Raw genomic sequence first — 22,755 nt, forward strand, 5'->3', positions numbered from 1 at the left:
AAGTAACTTTGAAGATATAAAAACATAGACAACATGGTTAAATATTGGTAAATATTAAACTAAAAGTAAGAAAAACAACACAGCGCACAACAAATCAAGCTCTTGCTGTCAGGCATCCAAACAAAAGTGAAATCAGCACTCCAACACTGTTAGCATGTTCTAGCTGCTGTTACAGTGTTGTTTTGCTTGGTTAGTCCCTAGTTTTTTCTCACATGTCTGTCTTCAAACAGTCTTGACACAAAATCTGAAGAGTAACATGTAAACAAAAAAAAACAAAAAAAAAAAAAAAAACTTTGAATACCTTATTTAGCTTTGTACAAAAAGATTTGATTTCTATTACAAGGACAATAATGAATTAAAACATTCTTAGATTTGATCTTGCCAAAATACATGAATTAGTCTTAAAATCAATAAGCGATGAAAGCGTTTTCAATTATTAAGTGCAGTAGCATTTTTGAAATGTCATAAATTCATTTCCGCTATTTCAAGAAACGTTTATTAGTAAATGGACTGTCACATATTACAGCAAACAATTTGTGAAAATAAAAAAAAAGTAGACCTCGACTACCACATAAATTGCACGTACATTACATTTTTAGGAATGGCATTCTGTCCTAACTTCTCATAAAGAATCAAAAGTCACACCCCTAAATCAAATTAAATGGATATCCCACAAAATATCTGGGCGTTAATTCGCCACTTAACAATCGATTAAACTCCAGTATAAACATATAGATTAATTCTAAGCATTATTAAAGTAGCCAGCATTAAGCCTTTAACCATCACTGGTTCTGAAGGTAGCCTAACTGATTTTTAAAATTTGATTTTATAATCATCCAAAGAATCTGCATTTTAACGGCAGTGATTGTTCAAGTCGCTTTCGTGATAGAATAAAAAGCTTAGAAAAAAGGGAAATTGATAAATTGCAAGCTAGACTAGACTTAAAAGGAGTTTTAAATTTTGGGGACATTTAAAAGTATGTATTCACCGACACCAGCGGATGCTCAGACAGCTAAAAGACGACTTGCGTTTCAGAAGAGTTACAGTCAGGAGGTAAGATCATTTGTTTTCTTCAGTCTCAATAATATTATCTTTGCAACTCTAGTCAAAACGATGCTGTTAATCGCTTATTAACAGAAAATAATTTCAAGCATTTGTAATCAGAGGGTACTTCGTAAAACAAATCTGATTGTCACAATAGTTTAACTGTTATTACAAGAATAAATAAAAGATAAAACCGGTATTTATTCATTTTAATGCTGGTAATAATAATAATCAATCCATAATTCACGTTCTGTATTACACAAATTCTACCCTATGTGTAAAAAATATTTTCGTTGGAATAGTTGATACATGTATAATGCATCAAGATCTGCATCCATGGCTGCTCCATCTGGTCTTGTAAACCAGACTTCAACGCTGACCATGGCTACTCTCCACTTGTTAAGACGTAGTACCTATAAACCCGTATTGGTCTGACGCTTTAGCTCAAAACTAATGGAGCTATCGTTCATTTCAAAAATGTTTTTTAGTGATGAAAATAGAGTCTGTACACGTATTTCTCTTTATACATGTGAAATCTTCAACTGAAAACAATAAACCTGTAAGAAAATTAGATTAATGATGACTGTTAACTTTCTACTTCTGCATTTATGATAAAACGAATAATAATAAAAAAAACATGCAGTTTCTTTACAAAAAAAAAATAAAAGAGAATTTTTTAATCTTTTAATTGGGAATTTTTCAAATCGTTATCAGTATTCTGCGAATATAAGCATACAGCATACAACTTTCATCTGAGGCTCCATAAATATATAAAGTCAGAGCATTGCTACGTACAATAATTGTAAATGACAGTTATCTAGAAAATTGAATGGAGTATAAAATTCAATTCAAAAATCAAGAATTATACAGTGGAAACAGACATGCATTAATATAGAATTTATTGAATAAAATTATTGGGGTCGGAAGAACACAGAAGACGTCATGATAATTATAAGACAAGGATACAACATTGTGTTGCATGTTAAGGAATTCATTGTACTTCTCTTATACACATTCGTATAAATACAAATAATTGCCTTTTTTCTGCATTGTTTTCAAAGATTAAAATGTTAAAAATCAAACACATTTTCTGTTGTTCTTTTGCTCCGTTGATTTTCTTTTCTTTTTTTTTGTTGTCGTTTTTTATTTGTTTATGGATTCTTTTGGTAGGATCACTTTGTGACTCCGTCTTGACCGGAGAGTTACATCATTGTAGCCAGACTACTACCAAATCTTACTTCCTTGCGATGTGATAGGTTCCGCTGGCGGAGAAGGACAAGCTTTGTCTCCTTCCGGTTGACCTGATGTCACTATTTTTTTTTAAAGAAGTTCATATTGCAAGTCTTTCAGTATTTTCTGTGAAGTCTTGTTTTTCTTGATTCAATTTTTAATTGTTATTGTATATTATCCTGTACATTTTGTATGTAGATCATTTCTCTTTCCCGTTTTCACGTTGAGGCCTAGGACTGAAATGTTGATACCTCGCAACAATACATATTTTGTTCATCTTCGAAACCAATCAACATAAAATAATAAACTAATATAACACGCACAAAGAAACAAAAGTTAACGAGCAACCTCAACTTTAAAACTTGGACCATGGACCAGAATCACCGGTAGGGTAAGCGTCCTATGCTTTTATAAAAATACCATTCGAGTTGCTCATATGCCACGTGAGATGCATGTAAACGAATACTCTTTTATTTTGTTAAAATAGTTGTTTTTCTAGTGGAATTTTTAGTGGAGTCCGAGTTGCTCATTTGCTTTTGTTGCTTTGTATGTATGATTTTAGTTACTCTGTTCTTTGTTGTGTATGTCTGTTTTCCATGTCTGATCTTTGTCCCTGGATTACATTCTTTTTATTACCTCTATAACCTTGGTTCCCTTGATTACTCCTATATTTTACATTTAAGTTCTAATTATACAGCGCCAAGTTGTCTTAAATTATTTCATTTTACACACATTAATACTGTACTTTTGGATTACGAGAGTGTTGTTGTCATATACAACTGCTTTAGTAACATAATTTAGGAATCCGATGTTCCTAACTAAAACAAGTTTATCAAAGAGAAAGAAATACCATATTTTCTCATAATTAGGTTCTAGGTTTGAAACCCTTTTTACCAAAACTTATAATACTTATAACTTATATATTTCATACTTTAGAGAAGAAAATGGAATTAGGGAATGTGTCGTTGAGTTAAAAACTCAAGCTGACTGTGAAAAAAATCATACAAATGCAGCGCATAGGATATGAATAAACGGAAAAGAGTAATCAGTAATCAAGGAAACCAAGGTTATAGCAGTAATCAAAAGAATGTTATCCAGGGACAAAGACCAGACATGGAAAACAGACATACACAACAAAGAACATAAAGAAGTAAAATCATACATACAAAGTAACAAAAGCAAATGAGCAACTCGGACTCCATTAAAAACTGGAAGCTTGGACCAGGTTCACTGGTTGGATAAGTGTCCTCTGCTTATCCCATACACAGAGTCGCTTTTTGAGTGACACTTGAACCAATTGCACCATTTAGAGAAATTTGTACTTTTTGTTGACCTACTTAAGGTCTTAAATGTTTAAGCATTACAGCATTCGTACGCTCTACAATGATGTCTTAATTTTTACTTAAGGAAAAAATCATATCACATACAATATTTACATACCGTATTGTTCATAAATTATATGAAGAAACCAATATTTAGTCATTTTTGAATGATTGCCAGTTTTTTTTTATTGGGATGTAGTGTTTTGTTAATTTTCATTTAGTGCGTCTAGACAAGTTAGTCACATATTTTGTTTTATGCAGGGTTCGATGAAGAAGTACTTGACGTGATATTCACTTACAAAGTGCAACGTTATATGAGTCATACATGCTATTTTTAAAAGCACAACAGTAAAATACAGGCAAACAACATTTGCATGACTTTTCTTTAAGATGGTGTAACTCGTTTTTAGGAAGATATCATGCCGATGTAAGTTGCAATGATTGCAATGGTGCATTTTTTATGGTTTGATATCCTTTTGTTTCAATAAATATGAATTGACAGAGCAGGGCATGCATTCTTCAACCTGATTTCAGTTTCAGATTTATAGGAGATCGTTTTGCAAAGACTTTAGTTTTATATGCTGTTTTGTTTTGTTTATTTTATTTTCAATTTTGTTTGCAGTTGTACTTTGTTATGTCGTCTAAAGTGTGAATGTTAATCGTCCTTTTCTCTTTTTTTTTGGATTCTATGGTTATTCAAAACGTTTAGAGCATTTCAAAGCATTTTAGTGTTTTATTATGTTTATTTGGAATGGAAAAGCTAGATCGACATATTTGAAAAAAAGGACTCTACTACGTATCATTATATTTCTACTTTATATTTACAACCAAAATTGACTCCAGTAAGATAGAGCAAGCTGTTACTAAAAGGCTTACAAACAAGGACAAGGTCGCTTAGGACAGAGCACGCTTACCCTGCCGGTGCATCTGATCCATACTTCCAGTTGTTTGTGGAGCCGAGTTGTTCATTTTGTTTTTTTGTACGTGTTTTTTTTTTTTTGGTTAATTTATGTTTCTTGTTGTGTGTGTCTGGTTTCCTTGTTTAATCTGTATCGCTAGATTATGTTCTTTTGATTTCCGCTAGAATTTTGGTTCTCTTGATTTCTCTTAAAGGTACAACAATATTAAGAAATTACATTATCTATCACATTATTATGTCGAAATTCTTTGAACTCCGTCCTGTAGTTTGTCATTTTTACCGTGGTAGCACGTTTAAAGATCCAGTATAGACTGTTGGATTTGTACTTGTTCTGAAATGCAGAATCAGCGTGATTTATTCTCTCGTCCTGAATGCATTAAATATATAATTTTGGGCTTTAACTACAAACAATCAAGCATTATTGGCCCTAATATTGGGCGCATTACAGTTGTTATATAGAGTTAATGTCCAAATGATATAAGACAAAACTATTTTCCGACGAAATGTTTTGCGACACTGCTGACTTAAAGGTTTGTAGTATGCGATATTTTTAAGGATTTCTTCCAATCAAGACAAACAGTTAATCTTTGAATCTTATAATTGCTGAATTTTATCTTGAAGGCACTCGATAAAACTCATTTCCTTTGCTGCAATCCGACTTCAGCATTAAACATGATATAAATAGCATCCACAGACACTAAACTCATACAAAACATTTCGATATGAACTCACTAAAACATTCACTTCCGAGTCGTGGTTTAATGAAAGGGATAAAACCGCTAATGTTTTTGTTAATTTGTGTCTTTGATAATTGAATGATCGTTGTCCATCCCATTACTAATGAATTCCTATTCAAACCAAAGTTTTATCTATTGATAATTATGTTAGTAGATGTAGCCGTTTTTCTGAAATAATCGTGTCCACTTAGGGTAAAAGCTGACTATTTTCATTATTGCAAATCAAATGAGATTTTTAAACATTGAAGAATCAAGTTGTGACATTGAACTATTGAGATTTTCAACGAAAACACTCAAGTATAGAACGGAATATGAAAATTAAAAGTAAAAAATAAATAAATAAAAAAACAGGTTATTCAACACGAATTTTCATTTAGAATGAAACAAAGCCATAGTAATAAAACAGGAATGCGTAATAAATCAGGAACACGAAATCAAACAGGAACACGTAATAAAACAGGAACACGAAATAAAACAGGAATGCGTAATAAAACAGGAACACGAAATAAAACAGGAACACGAAATAAAACAGGAACATGAAATAAAACAGGAACACATAATAAAACAGGAACATGAAATAGAACAGGAACACGAAATCAAACAGGAACACGAAATAAAGCAATACCTTACAAGGTACATATAAGGTACAAACTCCACTCTCAAGATCTGAAATCATATCAAGGCAAAATGGAGAACCATGAGTTCACTAGAGTAATCACTGAAAAAAGTGTATTTTTATTTTGTTTGTTTATTCTTTTATGTTTTAAACATTACATTTTTGTTATTAATTTTTCAGTTAAAAACGGTTCCAACTGTGCTCTGAAAAAAAAAAAAAAAAAAAACTGTCAGGACTCATTGTATTTACCACGCACATTGACTCATATACTTAATGTTGATGAATTCTACGACCCAGTATTTTGAATTAAGAGCACGTAAAATCCTATGTATTATTTTAACAAACAAAAACCAATATAAACCAAGACAGATGTTGCTTATCTTCTAATTATCAACACTACTCTGAATAAATCAATTATATGTTTTGAATATTTTTCCAATTTGACACTTTTATTTCTATTGAGACAATAAGTATTTATGTGAAAACTGTCAACAAACCTTTAATATACGTTTTTTTATTGTGGTGTTTTGAAATAATAACAGGATGATTATTTGTCCAAAGGGAATAACCAAAATATTATCACGAGTGCCGAAGAACGCCTAGATTGCACGAGTGTGCGGAACTTGTTTCAATTTGAATTTTAAATTCTGTGATTGCCGGATTGATATCAAAGTTGTGACGTTTTGGCGCTAGAACGTCCGAGAGTGAAATTACCGAATTTAGTTTACAGTTTGAATTATCGAAATTTATTACACTGGGAACATTCGATAAAATACTGTTATCTATATAACAATATTTGAGTCTCTATCCAGTTGCAAATAAATAATCGTTTCATGCTATGATCAAATAAAGACAGAAAACAATAGAAATAATCATACAATATTCTTCTTGAATATTTTCATTGTTTACATTGATCAATAAACTTGAGATAAAAAGCATAGACTTATAGTTCACAAGATGAGATTCTATGACTTCTTGGTGGTTCTTTCACTGATATTGTCACACATCATGGTTTTACTGCCACCATAATGGGCTTTTTATATCATTATAACTATTGTTTCTTAATCGAATATTACATTGTTGTCTTTTTCTTTGACAAATTTATTTCCCAGTAAATTAATCCTAAGTTGTTGTTATTTGTTTCAAGTTTTGTATAGTGATAGTTATCTATTTGTCTCTTGTTCATCTTAAATTAATCAGAAATACTTCTAAATTGTCATTACATTTTCATTTTTGTGTAAAAAAACTTTAGTTATTTTAAGAAAGTGATGGATTCTTTTCAAAGTGTATGGGTGAATACTATTTAAGTACAGGGAAATAGTTCTTCTCATAAGTTCACGTCGACAAATAACGATAATTTTTGCATGACTAAGGAAGATTGATGAAAGTCATTCAGAGGAGTGTTCCTTTGTCTTTGCTGTCATGGTAATTATCATACAGCGGTCCCAAATACGTGCAAGGAATAACGTGTCAATCGCCCAATTTGGTAACTCTTACATTAACTAAACCAAGCGCTTTTCAGAATATACGTGGGTATATTAAAATTCAGATCATGCACAGTCTAAACAGAAAAAAAATCTATGATTGTCAATAACAATACTGTATTCATTGTGTAAATCAAAGCAAAAATGTAAATAAGAACTTGAATTTAAAACAGATACCGAACTCGATTATTCCCAAATTTGAAAAGAACTAATGGGTTTTTATGGACTAAAGAGGACATATATCTACTTGAATTTTAAATGGAAACTTCTATTTGACATTAATTCTCAATAAAACTTACATAAAGAGGTGGACAAACACAAAAAGAGCCATGTATTTTGTTTCTACAGACTACAAAGCTAAGAAATCGATAGTTTGATGAAACGTTATACATAGCTATTGGGTTATAGTTTTCAGTTTAATGGTCTTAATACTAGCAGTTGTCGACTTAATGAAACATACAAAATACGGAAATAAAAAGGTGCCATTTACAGAACGTCATTGTATTGTATATCTGATAAGGAGACGCAACACTGTACTTGATGACGGTCGAAGAATAACACATGCATTTCACCCATACATACAAACCACAATTGAATTTAAGATAAAAATAACATTTCAAAGGAGTGTTCATTTTCATTTTGAAGGTAAACAAAGTCGAAGTTTGATATTTATTGAGCAGTAGTACATTCTTGTAATACCACTAGTTTTGTATTAATAATGCAGTCAGCTTTTGTTGAACAGCTAGTTTTCTTTTAAATATGCATGCAGAACGTCCTTGTTGAACTTCTATTTGTGTCTTTGTTTGAAATGCGTTCTTATTGAACTAAAAATGTGTATTTTGTAGTGCTTTTGAGTTGAAACGCCAGTTGTGATGCATTTTTGATACCTGCTACAGTTGTAGATGTAGAGTCTGATATTTGCAATGATTGTAAATTAATCTTAATCAATTATAAAAATGCAGTGGACAATCCTGGTTTTATTAAATTCTAGAAATAAATGTACTAACGAATCATTTTAGTCAGTATATTTTTTTAAATTATACTTTAAATTACTTTTAATTACTTTTAATACTTTTAATTAAATTTTATTTATTGTAAAATTTGATGGATAAGTGTATTGACCGATAAAATATATCCCGAGGTTCACCGATTGTTCCCACAAAGTCACTTTTCAGTTTTTCTAAGCAAATGAAAAAAAAAAAACAAAACAAAAGCAAAAACATAAAACAAACACACAAATTATTGCTGTAACAAAAGAGGATAAAATTTAAATAATAAAAAAAAAATGACAAAACGTTATGAGCATATCTAGTTAAACAATATGTAAGATATGTTTGTCCACATTTTCAAAATAGAATTAATAAGGACCAAAATGAATAAATCATTAATGTTGTTACCGTTGTAGTCTTGCAATAATTAAATTATATGAAAAATGGTTCCACGAAACCCTTGCCCATTCAAACTTTTTCGGACACCCAATTATGTGCAGACAACCAGTCCATAGAAAGTACACTATATGACGTAAACCTAGAATCAAATAATAGCTGTTGAATGAAATTTCCTATTGACAAAACTCCACAGTATCAATTTCTCTTACAAAATATTACAAAATTATTAATAACACCACTTAAAGGGACTAATTCAATGATTTTTCCAATAGGCTTTTAGCATAAATCACATTGAATCAACATTGCTAGAGACAATGGCCTTTTACCATGCGGTTGGAGTATTTTGTTAAGCTTGTAACGAACCAAGGAATCCGATATGAATTTGTCTATAGATAATTAACACCAAGTTTACACAGTGGATAAGTGTTACAAATCATAACAATTTGTCTTTGAAAATTGAATCAAACAAAAAAATGCTGGATGACATTTATATAAAATATTTTGCCAATATTGGATTTGGATTTTTATATTCCTATACGTATCAACTGACGCACGCAACAGCTACAAATCACATGCAAGATGCAAGATGTAATTGTAATTCTAAAAAAAAACCGTAGATATAAGCAATGTGAAATTCAAATTTTAAAAACAAAAACAAATTAATAGGAAGATTGCAGTCATAATTTACATTGTACAAGAGAAGTATTCCTAATAAATACACAGATTACTGATGATAAATCTAGCTTCAATACCAGGAATACTAGAAAATTACGGTAAATATTCTATTGTCACTGGTGACACTTTTAGATATATTTTTATAAACAATGTTTTCATTTCCTTTTTAATTCAGGTATTCTTACAGTTTGCCTTATCGTTAAGTACTAAATTGTACGACTAATTACATTATAACACATCTAATTAGTCATATGATTACGATTTGTGTCGAAAAAAATGTGCCAAAGTAAATTTTGCTTTGCTCGATGATTTACGCACGGACGGAAAGACGGTCCAATGGATAATTTATATGACCTAAACCTTTATTTTTTCTTCATGACAGATATCGCCGTAATATAGTATTGTAAAAGTATAAAAATTTTCTCCTTATCATTGTCAGTAAAGCGCTCATTTAAACGAACGATTTCAATTATTTGTTCAGTAAAATTAGACAGAAGTTGATTTACGCATGTCAAAAACCCATCAACTTTACTTCTATGTCCTATTCAGAATCAGAAACAGACCACATAATTAGTCATGGGTTTTTCATTTGGATGTTGCGCTTTTGAGAAACAAATATAAATTGTATGTAAGATTAGCACTTTGCAAGAGTTTGCGTTCTTGATTTGCTTGATTTGGTTGATATTAGTGTGAGATGAATGTATGATTTCTCAAATCTGAAGACACAAGAGACTAAGTTACCTGCAAATATCTCATTTGAAGATCGAAACAGTATTGTTTTTTCGGTATGTTTTTCTATACCATGAGTCACTTGTACCATAGGCAGTGTCTGTATTTTATATGACTGGTACTTAATTGTCTCTCGTTTCACAATACCTCTGTACACATGATTGTGTTATCATAATCCTCTCAACAAATCAATGATTGACGTTTCTCTAATCAAGTTATAAATATTTCTAGAGTAAGTGAAGTGTAATAGCAAAAATGGAAACAATAAAAAATATGAACAAGCTAATAAAACCTGCTAATTATATTTAAGGTAACAATAGGTTTCAAGGATGGTTGCTTTCTAAACACCCTGTATTATTTTTTCTGACAATTAGATGAAATTCCATAGCATTGAATTTAGCAATTCAATCTGTTGTTACGTGAACGGGAATGGTCGTCCATTTAATATATTGGTTGTGCAACTAGAATAAACATGTCGGAATAGGTAACTACGGCCAAATGTAAAAAAAGAAAGCGATAATAACTGAAACTAAAAAAAAAACAAACAACAGAACAAAAAGAATACAAACCACAAACACAAGAACAAAACAAAACAAAACAAAAATAATATATGTAACCAAGTGAGTAAAAAGCATAATTCGAATAAAAGAAATTAAGAATCGTTCATAAAAATATATATATATATATTCAAAATTGGTAATAATTACGCGATAGTCTACTGAAATCATGAATTTTCCGTTAATTAATTACTGTTACAGTAAAAACATAAGATTATATATATATTTTAGTCTGACTTGGTACACTGATAACATTTCTATTGATTCTCTCAATGGTACTTTGTTAAATAAATGAATCGTCAATTTGATCCAAACTGCTGAATTGCTACCATTACCATTGTTGCAGTAATAATTTTACTGTTCAAAGATGCTTTAAACGATTGTATAAAATGGCACTTATTAATTAGAATAGCGTAAACAAAAGGAGTCGATCATTAAACTATCAGATTCATGGCTTTTTTTTATTTTAAGAGCAAACTCATTAAGACAATGTATTAATATATGACTAGGACATTTCAAAACATCACTCGTTATAGTAGGTATAGTGAACATCGGCATGTAATCCAGGGACAAAGTCCAGACATGGAATACAGACATACACAACAAAGAACATAAAGTAACTAAAATAATACATACAAAGTCAACAAAGGAAATAAGCAACTCGGGTTGCACTAGAACTGGGAGCATGTGCACCGGTAGGGTTTAATCTTTTTTATAAATCATCCCGTGTAAACCGAATAATTTCAATTTATCACTGTGAAGTTGAATTGATTTTCTTATTTTTAAGTTGTATTTGCAAATAAATTCAATACACATCCAAGAAGATGTAGAATCATTACTTCAATTTATCATGCAATAAATTTAAATAATGATAATAATTCGTACACTACAAAACAATGTTATACTCACTGCGTCTTAAGTAGAAAATTTAACATGAATACTACAAGATTAAAATATATCAACCAAGGCGCAGTCGAGGGAGATATATTTTCTGAGTGGTATTCATATGTAACACCGTCTACTACAGATGTTATGTGTTATATACTGAATACATTTGCATATGAAATTCTAGGGTAGAGAGTGATATACCTGATTATATATTAGAGTGATCTATCTGTACGATTCATGGTTTGTCAAGCCATTTTAAAAAAAGGGATAAAAAGTAAGGAAGAAACAAAAACACATAATAGAAGTTCTAAATTATTCAATAAACTACAGAAAGAGTAACTTCAGAGTCATTTCTATACCTTCACCCCGAATTTACGACAGTAATCATCTCAGTCCATCAATAACTGACATAAGAGACAAATTTGATATTAAAATTATAATTTTATCTTTCTTGTGCAGTAATATATCAGCTTCCCCCGCAAAAAGATGCATAAATGTCTTAAGTACAGCTCTGTCTTATAACCAGACAGAACCTTATGATAACTGATTCATGCATTTCTTAATCTTAAATGTTTTTTATTGGAAGTAGGACTCATAGAAACTGTATTCAAAAATTAAAATGCTAACGAAAGTTGCTCACAGGAGATATTAACAACTAAAATTTGGTCACATTCTACTACAAAGAAGTACCCGAAAACATTCCCGCCAGCATTTTTACACTATAACCAGTCAAAAATACTTCAGGACATATAGCAGACCGCAGAAAATGCACACAAGAAGAGTTGTTTTTAGGACGCAACAAATGTTTTTCAACAGCATTGATTACGTTGAGATATGATGAATCATCCCCTGTCTGGTTTTTAGACAAAACCATTCTAAATTGTTAAGGTTTGCCAGAGCGAGTGACCACTTATGCCCCATCTTTGCTTGACAGACAGGCTTTCGGACCAAGAATATATAAAATATGTTTCATGCGCTGCCTAAAAAGTTGTATAAACAGACAAGGATTTTTATTCTTGAACTTAAATCTTTAATCATAAACTTTTGACAATGTTTACCCAGGAAGGGAATGTCAAAAATAATTTAAGGTCAATTTTAGAAAAAAAAAGGCACTAATTTTAGTACACTAGAACTGGTCAAACTAAAAATAGACTTCTACTTTCAATTTTATTTTGAATTCATAAAATAGACCCTCTTCTGAAGCATTATTTTTTTCATAAAAATACTGTTTTTCCTCATAAACAAGTTTTTTTTGTGTCATAGCTGACATGTACCCTGTAATTTTGATGAAAAATGATAATCATTTGCCCAGGAACAAAAACAGGATAAGGTAAAATGAAAGCGCACTATATTATTAAGGTCCATGTTTTAACGTACACCTGCTCAGGAATATTTAATACACTACTGATACCAACAAATTTAGTGTCTGTACTTTTCATCTCGGACTTGACGCGTCTTATCGACGAAGATTTACTATGAAGGAATCTTTCCTTTGTTGCTGCGTTTACTGTTATCGTTTTCTTTGTTTTTCTTATATGTAATTTGTATTAAGTACCTTTTATTTTCACTTATTTATTATTCATATTTTATGTATTGTTTAAGTAATCAAAGGAACCAAGGTTATAGCGATAATCAATGTAATCCAGGGACAAAGACCAGACATGGAAAACAGACATACACAACAAAGAACATAAAGTAACTAAAATCATACATACAAAGTAATAAAAGTAAATGAGCAACTCGGACTCCACTAAAACAGGTGCACAGGTAGGGTAAGCGTCCTCTGTTTTTCTAGAAACACCCGCCGAGTTGCTCATAAAAAGTAAAGTCCGGGGTAGACAAACGAGGAAAGGAAAATCATGACCCGTTGCATAAATCACTTTTCATGTCGCTGATGGATAAACCATAACGATCCACGAGTTTATGATGACGACCATAAAACTTCTGTAGTGATGACTTCAGTCTTGTAGCAACATAAGCCTGTTCCAGAAGCTTATTTGTTAGAGTTCTAGCGTGATACAAAATGTCTGCGTAGTTTTGGCAAGCTCTGGCATAACGTATGAGTTGTGATATGAACACTCCATACGCAGGAGCCGACTACAGATTTTTCCGACCTTGACCGGTAGTGATTTTATGCTGCCCGTTTGTATTGTAATAATTCATAAATAATTTACCGTGATGGAAGCAGGAGGTTTAGTAAACTTTAAAACAGTTCAACCCACAATTTCAATCAGAAATGCCTGTACCTAGTCAGGACTATTTAAGTGATTTTTAACTTACTGTTTTTTACATTGATATTGTCATTTATAAAACGTACTTTCCTTTAAGACTATTGCGTAGAGTTTATTAGTTCAGGAATTTTTGTATTACTATTTTTTAATATAAAAGTAGATTTTTCTGCTTTTACAGAACTTGATCTTTAATGAAACCTCACCACAGATGTCTTACACGACGGACATATCCACATGACGTGTGTCGTACACGACGGATATATCCCCACGACAGGTGTCATACACGACGGACTACTCACCTGACCAAAGGACCTTATTTCACACTCGTTTTTTTTTTATTTTGTGTCTATTCGTGTTTGAATGTGCTGATTTGATTTTATGATTGTTTTGAGTACAGGACGTAGCTTTGTCTATAGGTATCGGCTCCTCTGTACCCCCTTTAATTTTAAATGTCCGATTTAAAAAATACATCTCCTCTTTTTTTACATGTTTTAATCTAAAATATATTAATCTCCAATTCCAGGTAAACTCAAAACTATAATTGTTTTAGCATAACGGAGTTTTTAAAACCTTTGTTTAGTAATCTTTGAGTTAACTTTGAAAGCCATACCTTGTAGACTATTTGATATTTGCAATAATACAGTAAGTCCTGTCGAGAGTTAAAACCGAACCCATGTTGTGCTGTGAAAAGAAGTAGAAAATCATTTAATGAGTTTTGATCCTGTACTTCTATGGAATATTTGATTAAAGGTCATCAATACATTTTACAAATAAAAGTCACTCTAGAATGTTGCAATGCTTTCCATCCGAGAAATAGCTACAAAAAGAAATTATACTAATAGGGTTTTGAATACCTGACACAGTGTAATAAGGAAAATATTGCTTTTGAGTGCTATTATGTTTAGTTTCTAGGCTGGTTTAATCTATAACTTAAGTAGCAGCCTTTGTAAGAACCATGCAAAATCTATAATAAACCCCAGAAAGGCTGCACATTTTTATTTTTCTTTAAGTTGCTTTATGGGTCTGTATACTGAAAGTATAATCAAGGGAACAAACGTTATAGCGGTAATCAAACGAATGTAATACAGGGACGAGGACCAGACATGGAAAACAGACACACAAACAAAATACACGAAGCAACTACATACATACAAAGTAACAAAAGAAAATGACCCCACTAAAAACTGGGAGCATGTACCAGGTGCACCGGTTGAAATGTATAAATATCAATTCCAGTAACTCTGATCTTATGAGATGACTTTCATTGAAAATCTAATACAAAGTAGTATTTTTTATTGTATTTCAGTGTCATTTATCTCCCTTGATTTTGAATTTTAGAATACATTCCATATCATTCATATTTTCGAAGACAAAGAGTTGTATGGGAAGCCACGTGTTAATTTACATTTACCATACTATTTGAAATGAAATATCAAAAATAAAAATCTGCAGGTTTTCCCGCCATATATCACATGTTCAATGATATTTAACTTGAGTGATACTTAAGTGATGCAGCGATATAATCCTATCAATTTTTATCAATTAGTACAAAAAGCTTGTAATAAATTGAAACAGAACTGTGTAACTCATATTGAAAGATACCTTTTTAAAGTTTAAACAAGTTTAATGCATTATGTCATAATATCGATGCTAATGCATAATTAATTGATAAATCAACTAAAGTGAAAGGAAATGAACTATTCAATTTAAATTATTGTGATTTGGAGTAAAACATTTATAAGCAACATGACAATAAATCTAAGATTACTGAGCAAAGACATAGAAACAAGATGTAAACATCTGTTGTCACTGATTCAATGTTGATAAATTTGATAGTCAATGATTCAAAGATGTTAAAATTGGAAGTCGCTGTTTCAAGATAGTTTTATTTGGTTATCACTGTTTCCAAGTAGTTTAATTTGGTAATCACTCTTTAAAAAATATATAAAAAATTGTAGTCCCTGTATCAAATATGTTAACATTGGTAGACATTGGTTAAAAGGCAGCAAAATTTGTAGTCACCAATTCAAAGGTATGGAAAGCAATAGCCACTAATAAAAAGATGTCAAGATTTAAATATAAGTACATACGGGTTCAAAATGTAAACTTGGTAGTCATAGATTCAACTACGTAAAATTTGGTTATAAAAAAAAAGTAGTAACTGATAATGAGATATGATTTTTGATAAGAAATAACCAAAATAATACATACAAATTAACAAATGTAAACTCGGACTCCATAAAAAAATGGGAGCATGAACCATGTACGACTGATTTGAAGATGTAAAAACAGTAATTCTAAAACAAATGAAACTTACGGAGGTAGACCTAGGGTATGGAACATAAATCTTGAAATCAGTGATATGTTTGTATCATATTCAATTTCACAAAAGCCTTTAATTTAATTTTAAACAGAAGGAAATCAATCCAAGTTACGATGATGCTTACATAAGGTTGATTTAAAATGCTGAATACAAACATTCAAATGATTTGTAATATCAGACAATTGATACTGATAAATACTATAATACTGATACATGCAACGATAAAGCAGGTCCTTTTGCAAATCTGAAATATAGAAACATAAAATTAAACTCTAATACTAGTATACAGGAATAGATAAATACATGCAATTTAATATTTTGAGGAATATTAATTACATGTCTTTACATAAGCCCCCTTAATGAACTTCTTGATTGAAAAAGTCGATATGTAAAGTTGTATACAGACGATTACTTATTATTATAATCAGCTCAATTATATTGAGGATTCTTTACAGGTATATAAGAACTGAATCAAACTTAACGCATAGTACTGATGGGAACAAACATAATTGTATATGTTACTATAACAGCTTGTTTGTTTTTTTTTTTTGTTCCTTTTTGTTTGTTTATTTGTTTGTTTGTTTTTTTTTTGTTTTAGGGCACTTTTATTTGAAATTTTCTGGTTTTCGTGGTTTGCCGAAATTTAGTTTATTCTTGAAGTTGATACATGTGTTAAATTATCTTTTAGGATAATAGAATAATAGAAGGATTTATATATTGTTGTGAATTTGAAAAGGAGGTTACAGTGATTCAACACCAAAACAAAAACAGTAAAACACATAAAACAAAACGAAAACACCAAGAGTGGTAGATCATCAAAAGCATGTACCCGCTTAAGAATAATTTATCTACTTCATTTTTTAATGTTTACAATACGAAATGTATAATATTCGTACGTGAGTATGTATTTCGTTTTCTTTATTTCAGCATGGCGGATCTTGGAGACGAAGGAGTCTCATCGAAGATGCGAAATTTGAGACCGTAACTAATTTAGAATTCGAGAAACGGGAAAGAACTTTAAGTCAGAGGAACTCAATCAGTGAAGAGGAAGAAGAAGTTTTTGTGCAGAATGGAGAGTGTTTATCACCAGTTGATAAAGAACCAGAACACATTGTAGTACTTATTTTGACCATTAAAGACGGAATAGCAAGTTTGTCACGGATATTAAGGATTTTTGAGGTATGCACGCTTTTTTTTTGCCTTTTTTTTATCAATTTTAGGAGTGATTTGCTTAGTTATATTCAAATTAAAACACCTTTTGTCATTTTGTCTGATAAATTTCATGGAAGTGAAATCTACACCAAATGAACACATATTTGTACCATGACAAGTGATTACATCATGTCGACGACTAGATGTAAATTTAAATATGTTTTCCGGTTCTAGATCTACATGATTTTTTTCTTTTTCTCGTTCAAGTTATTTGCTTTTCCTTGAATCTAAATTTAAAGATTCATTACCAAATTCCTTTAAAAAAAACTTTTCTTATTATAATCATACACCATAGGCAAACGCAAGAGCCTTATATTAACGTACATTGTGAACGGAATTAAGAAATAGAATACTTTTGCAGTTTGTACAAAAGAAAACAAGATACAAATCATGAATATAGTCGTTTAAAGGCATAGTATTTCTAATGGAGTTCCATTAGTTGCATCGAATTTATATCAACTTTACAAAAACGAAATTTAATCGACCATTAATGTGTTATTCATTGATCATTGACCTTATATCTCATAATTTAAAACGTCTCTGATGAAAAAAATTAAAATTTGAGAAAGTACAAAATAGATTATCAATAAAGACAGAGACATGATATCCAGTCACTGTTTCAATGACTACTCCTGCGTCACAGGAAATGTACATGTTCTTCTTTCATTTTGTCTATGAACTAAAAGGTTTTGATATCAAACCGTACCATCATTCTTCAAACAGGGTAATAGAGACCTTGTATATAGGTAATAAAGTCTAAAAGGAAACCAATTTCGTTACAATTTGCGAGTACAATGAATAATTAACTCAATATTTAAGACAAGTATTATACATTTGATAGCAATTTAATACGAATTATTGTTTGTATTAGCGACAAATGACAAAAATACCAACAATTTCCATGTAATTTCTTTAGTAATGCAAGATAAAAAAGATGAAAACAATTACATCTGGAATATTCTTGTTCTTCACGTATAGAGCACGTTATTATACTTATTTTTAGTTCCTCCAAATTGCTCTTTTTCATATCTCCGACTTTGACTTCGTTTTTTAATGATTTTAAGCAAAGGAAAGTTACTTTCCTCATTCTTGTAATTCGATATACTGGTTTACTGTCAAATTAAAGCAATGGACAGCAGTAGACTTCAAATTTAAATATTCAAGATCCACAGTAAGTACTTGGATACTTCTTTCAAACCTTTCAGGTACTTACCGAAATGAAAAAGTTTTAGTGTCCATATATTGTCCAAAATATGTTTACTACTTTCCCTTTCTCCAATGAAACCGTCAATAAGGTTGTTGTGTAAGTGGGTTATATCCCTTTGAAAAAGGCTTGCATTACGTAAATATGAAAAATTACTATTGATAAATGGTATCTTATTCTTCGTAGGAAGAGAAATAAATGTAATTAATTTTAACGTTCTATTCTACATTTATTTTTTGACCATTTAATGTTTGTTCATCACCAAATGAATAAGCAAATAAATTGTTTTGTTATTTTAGTTAGTGGGAACACACTCTTACAGGAAATAATTTCGCTATTGCATATTTTTATGATATTTCTTTCTAGGCCTCAAAGGTAGTAATAGACCATATTGAATCCCGAAAATCCCGGAAGTCGGGAGCGCAGTTTGAAATACTTATGAAATGTATTGGGTCAAGTGACAGAATAACATCACACATCAACTCATTACGCATGATAAATACAATTGCTGACGTCACTACAGCGTCAGACAAGGAGCTCGAATCAACAGGTATGCTCGAGAAGTATCTATATTCTGCTTTCGTATTATTTAAGCAAAAATCTTCCATCTTGCCCTAGTGTAAATAGTGTCATCATTATTTGTAGATCATGACCGAATTACACTTACTAGCAATATGACGGGTGCCGCTGTCGGAGTAGGACATGCCTACCCTTCCGGAGCACTTGATGTCGCTCCCTGTTTTTTGTGGGAGGTCAATTTGTTTGTTCTTCAGATGTTTCGTGTGTGTGACGTCTTGTTTCCCTTGTTTCTCGACTTTTTATTTTTTTTTCTGTGCGGCAAATTGTATGTATGTTGATCGTCTCTGTTTCATGTGTTCAGGTTTAGACCATATTTTGGGATTTTTTTTTTGTATTTGATTCATCTCACTGTTGTCGCTATGGTCTTCTTTAAAGCCGATATTCCATATATTTGGCTTATTTATATTGACAAAATTAGGTTAACTGAAGTACAAACGCTATTGCCGTTCTCTTTTCATTTCCTGACAACCGTTGTTCATATCTAATTATGTATAAATCTTTGGAGGTATTTTTGAAAGTGAGGAAACCCTTGCATAAAGATAGGAATTTTATAACAATCTGATGATCAGTAGATTAAAACTAAAAAAACGTGTAAAATTTACAGTACAAACACACATACAAAAACACACAAAAATAAAAATCAAACGATATCAATACTGAATCTTTAACATGGTAGCATTTTAACAGGAAACGGGTGTTTGAGAAATTTTAAAGCAGCAGTCTTTATACAAACAGACAGAAGGTGATTCATGCATGTCAAAAGTCAACCGAATTCAGTTCTATTTATTGTTCAGAAACATTTACCGATTACATCGATCACATTACCAGTATTAGTTTTTCATTTGGTTGTTGTGCTTTTAAATTATATAATTTGTACATGAAATTTGCACTTTGCAAGAGTTATTGTTCTTGATTTGGTTTTATTTGGTTATTTTTAGTTGGAGATGAATGTATGATTTTCTAAAGTGTGTAGCATATATAGACTGAAAGCATCGTTTATTCGGTGGGTTTTTCTACACCATGAATCACTTTACCATTAGTAGTACCTGAACTTTATGTGGAATGGTACCTAAATACAGGACATGACGTTCTATATCAAACCATACAGAAATGTGTTGTTAAGGCAAGAACCATATCCTTATAATAAAATACTACTTCACTATGATTCGACTGTTTTATATACGTCTTGGATGGTTGTATAATTTGCGGTATTACATCATCAATGATATGATACGAACAAAGGATGAAATGAAATTCACCGTTGCGATTGGTTGTTGTGTGATTGTGAAATAGCATTTGATGATAGTCTGTAGATTAAATTGTATTAGCTTTCTTTTGAGTGTGGTAACGAGTAGTTTTTCCAGCATCATATACGAAATCATTCAACGAGCAATAATAAATTATGTGACGCATTTTTTTTTAATAAAACCTGATTAGTCGAAAGTGATGTTGTGAGTTTTCGTATATTCTCCTACCTGTAACATCGGTAATGTCATGGACGGACCATGGCTAGAATTTCTGTAATGACAGATGCAGAATGTCAAGCAACCAAATATTCTAAAAGAATCAATGAGCAACAAGTTGTATCATCATCTACATTTATTTTCAACGTCAAGAAACTTCCCGAGCTTGTATTTTGTGATACTTGAGTTGATATCATGCAATATTCATCTTCCACATATAAATCCAGTGAATACATATAAATAACAGTTCCATTATTTTATTGTGAAAAATTATATGATATTATCATAATTGTAGCGTCGTGGTTTCCAAGACACATATCAGAACTTGATAACTGTACTCACTTAGTGACAAAGTTTGAACCAGAATTGGACAGTGATCATCCGGTTAGTATGAAATTAATATTGTGCGTGTTTATTTGGATACGCATTTTGTGTAAACTTGATATACGGTTCAACAAAAAACAAATGCAAATGAGCATACACATGATAGTAGTGTAAAAGATCATAGCAGACTCACTATGCAAGTAGCAATACATTTAGAATAGTAACTACTCAGTTTCTTTTCTCTGTTGTAACAAAGGACTTTTTTTTACCTTTTTCAACTGATTTTTAGATGTGTTTAATAGTGCAACATTTTTCCATAGTGGCCAGATTTCATAGTGGAGCTTTGTGATCACGCCAAAGTATTTGAACCCCTCCGCAATTTTTGCACCTGTCCCAAGTCAGGTAAAATTTCTGGGTGACATTTGGCTGACATTTTCATCCCGACGGGGTTGTTTCTTTTTGACATATTCACCATACCTATTCTCGTTACATAATAATGATTTTTACATGAAATGCTTCGTCACCGAGGATCTAACCCGAAATGACTTTGTGACAATGCAGTAACAAACCAGGAAAGCACTACCATAAAATGTTTGAGTTCATTATTTGATATATTTTATCATTGTAATTTGAAATCTTATAAAAATATGTAAACCAATTTCATAAACACTTCGAAGTTTTGTAAATATCAGAAAAGGCATAAAAGGATTGAAACCGTCAGCCTAATTAAGTGATATCAAAAGATCTACACCAAAGTTTAAGAATAATGATCTACTTTTTCCCTCGTCTTCTAATAGTGCTGTTTTTCATTCCACGAGTTATTGGTCTATTGAGACTTTTGCATTACTTTTTTCCAGGGTTTTACCGACAAAAAATACAGAGAGCGAAGAAAGATGATTGCAGACATTGCTTTCGATTATAGACAGTAAGTCATGATTTAACTGTATGAAGTATATAATATATATACATGTACTCAAATTGAAAATATAGATACATTTGTGTATTCTTAAAAACTGGAATTATTATTTGCTTTTTAAATCCTGTCCAAGTTATATGTCGATTTGAAAAGGTTACACTCTAAAAAGATGTAAATGTCAGAAGTACTAGATATCATGAGTACGATATTCTGCCGTTAAGTTGTTGTAGACTAATTATTGAATAAATGCCCTCTTTAGATAAAAAAGAATGATATCATGCTTTGGTTTAATATCCAAGGTATAACTATAGACTTATATAACTATGTACTAAAAATAGATATAAATATAGAATTTGTATTCAAAAAGCTATAAGTATAGACTTTGTACTTAATACAAGTATAGGTATAGACTTTTTACTAAAGTAGATATAAGTATAGACTTTGTATTAAAAATAGGTATAAGTATAGACTTTGTACTAAAAATAGGTATAAGTATAGACTTTTCACTAAAAAAAACAGATATAAGTACAGACTTTGTACAGGCATTTAAAATGTAAACTTTAACATTTTGCAGTGGTCAGCAGATACCAAGAATTGTATACACACAAGAGGAGATTGATACATGGTACAGTATTTATATCATGGTTTTGTTTAAACTTTTTTATAAGTGTTGGCCCGAAAAGCTATTTCGGTACAAAAGAAAAAAAAGCGTTAAAAAGAAAGACAGAATAAAAGAAGGAAAAAAAGAAAAGAAAGAAAGAAAGAAAGAAAGAAAGAAAGGACAAAAAACACTCAATACCTTTCGGATGAATATAGTTCATAGCTATGGAATGGGTAATGTCAGTGAAATTTTCATGATAATGATAATGGTAATGGTGATTTTGATTATCTTAATTTGGTTTGTCTATTTCGGA

General features: G+C 31.0%; 1 protein-coding gene across 1 annotated transcript in view; it reads left to right on the forward strand.

Moving 5' to 3' along the window:
* The first annotated feature begins 760 nt into the window (after positions 1–760).
* Positions 761–22,755, forward strand: part of LOC148613156 (phenylalanine-4-hydroxylase-like) — a 33,217-nt gene continuing 11,222 nt past the window's right edge. The window contains exons 1-6 of the mRNA XM_088586349.1: positions 761–1,053; positions 17,071–17,322; positions 18,926–19,109; positions 20,897–20,985; positions 21,783–21,850; positions 22,416–22,466. Coding sequence (XP_088442475.1) covers positions 979–1,053; positions 17,071–17,322; positions 18,926–19,109; positions 20,897–20,985; positions 21,783–21,850; positions 22,416–22,466 — 719 coding nt within the window. The 5' untranslated portion in view covers positions 761–978. The remainder of the gene's footprint in view (positions 1,054–17,070; positions 17,323–18,925; positions 19,110–20,896; positions 20,986–21,782; positions 21,851–22,415; positions 22,467–22,755) is intronic.

The sequence above is a fragment of the Perna viridis genome, chromosome 6 (genome assembly GCF_037379345.1).
Source record: "Perna viridis isolate PV_CMFRI_1.1 ecotype Kerala chromosome 6, ASM3737934v1, whole genome shotgun sequence".
Classification (NCBI taxonomy): domain Eukaryota; kingdom Metazoa; phylum Mollusca; class Bivalvia; order Mytilida; family Mytilidae; genus Perna; species Perna viridis.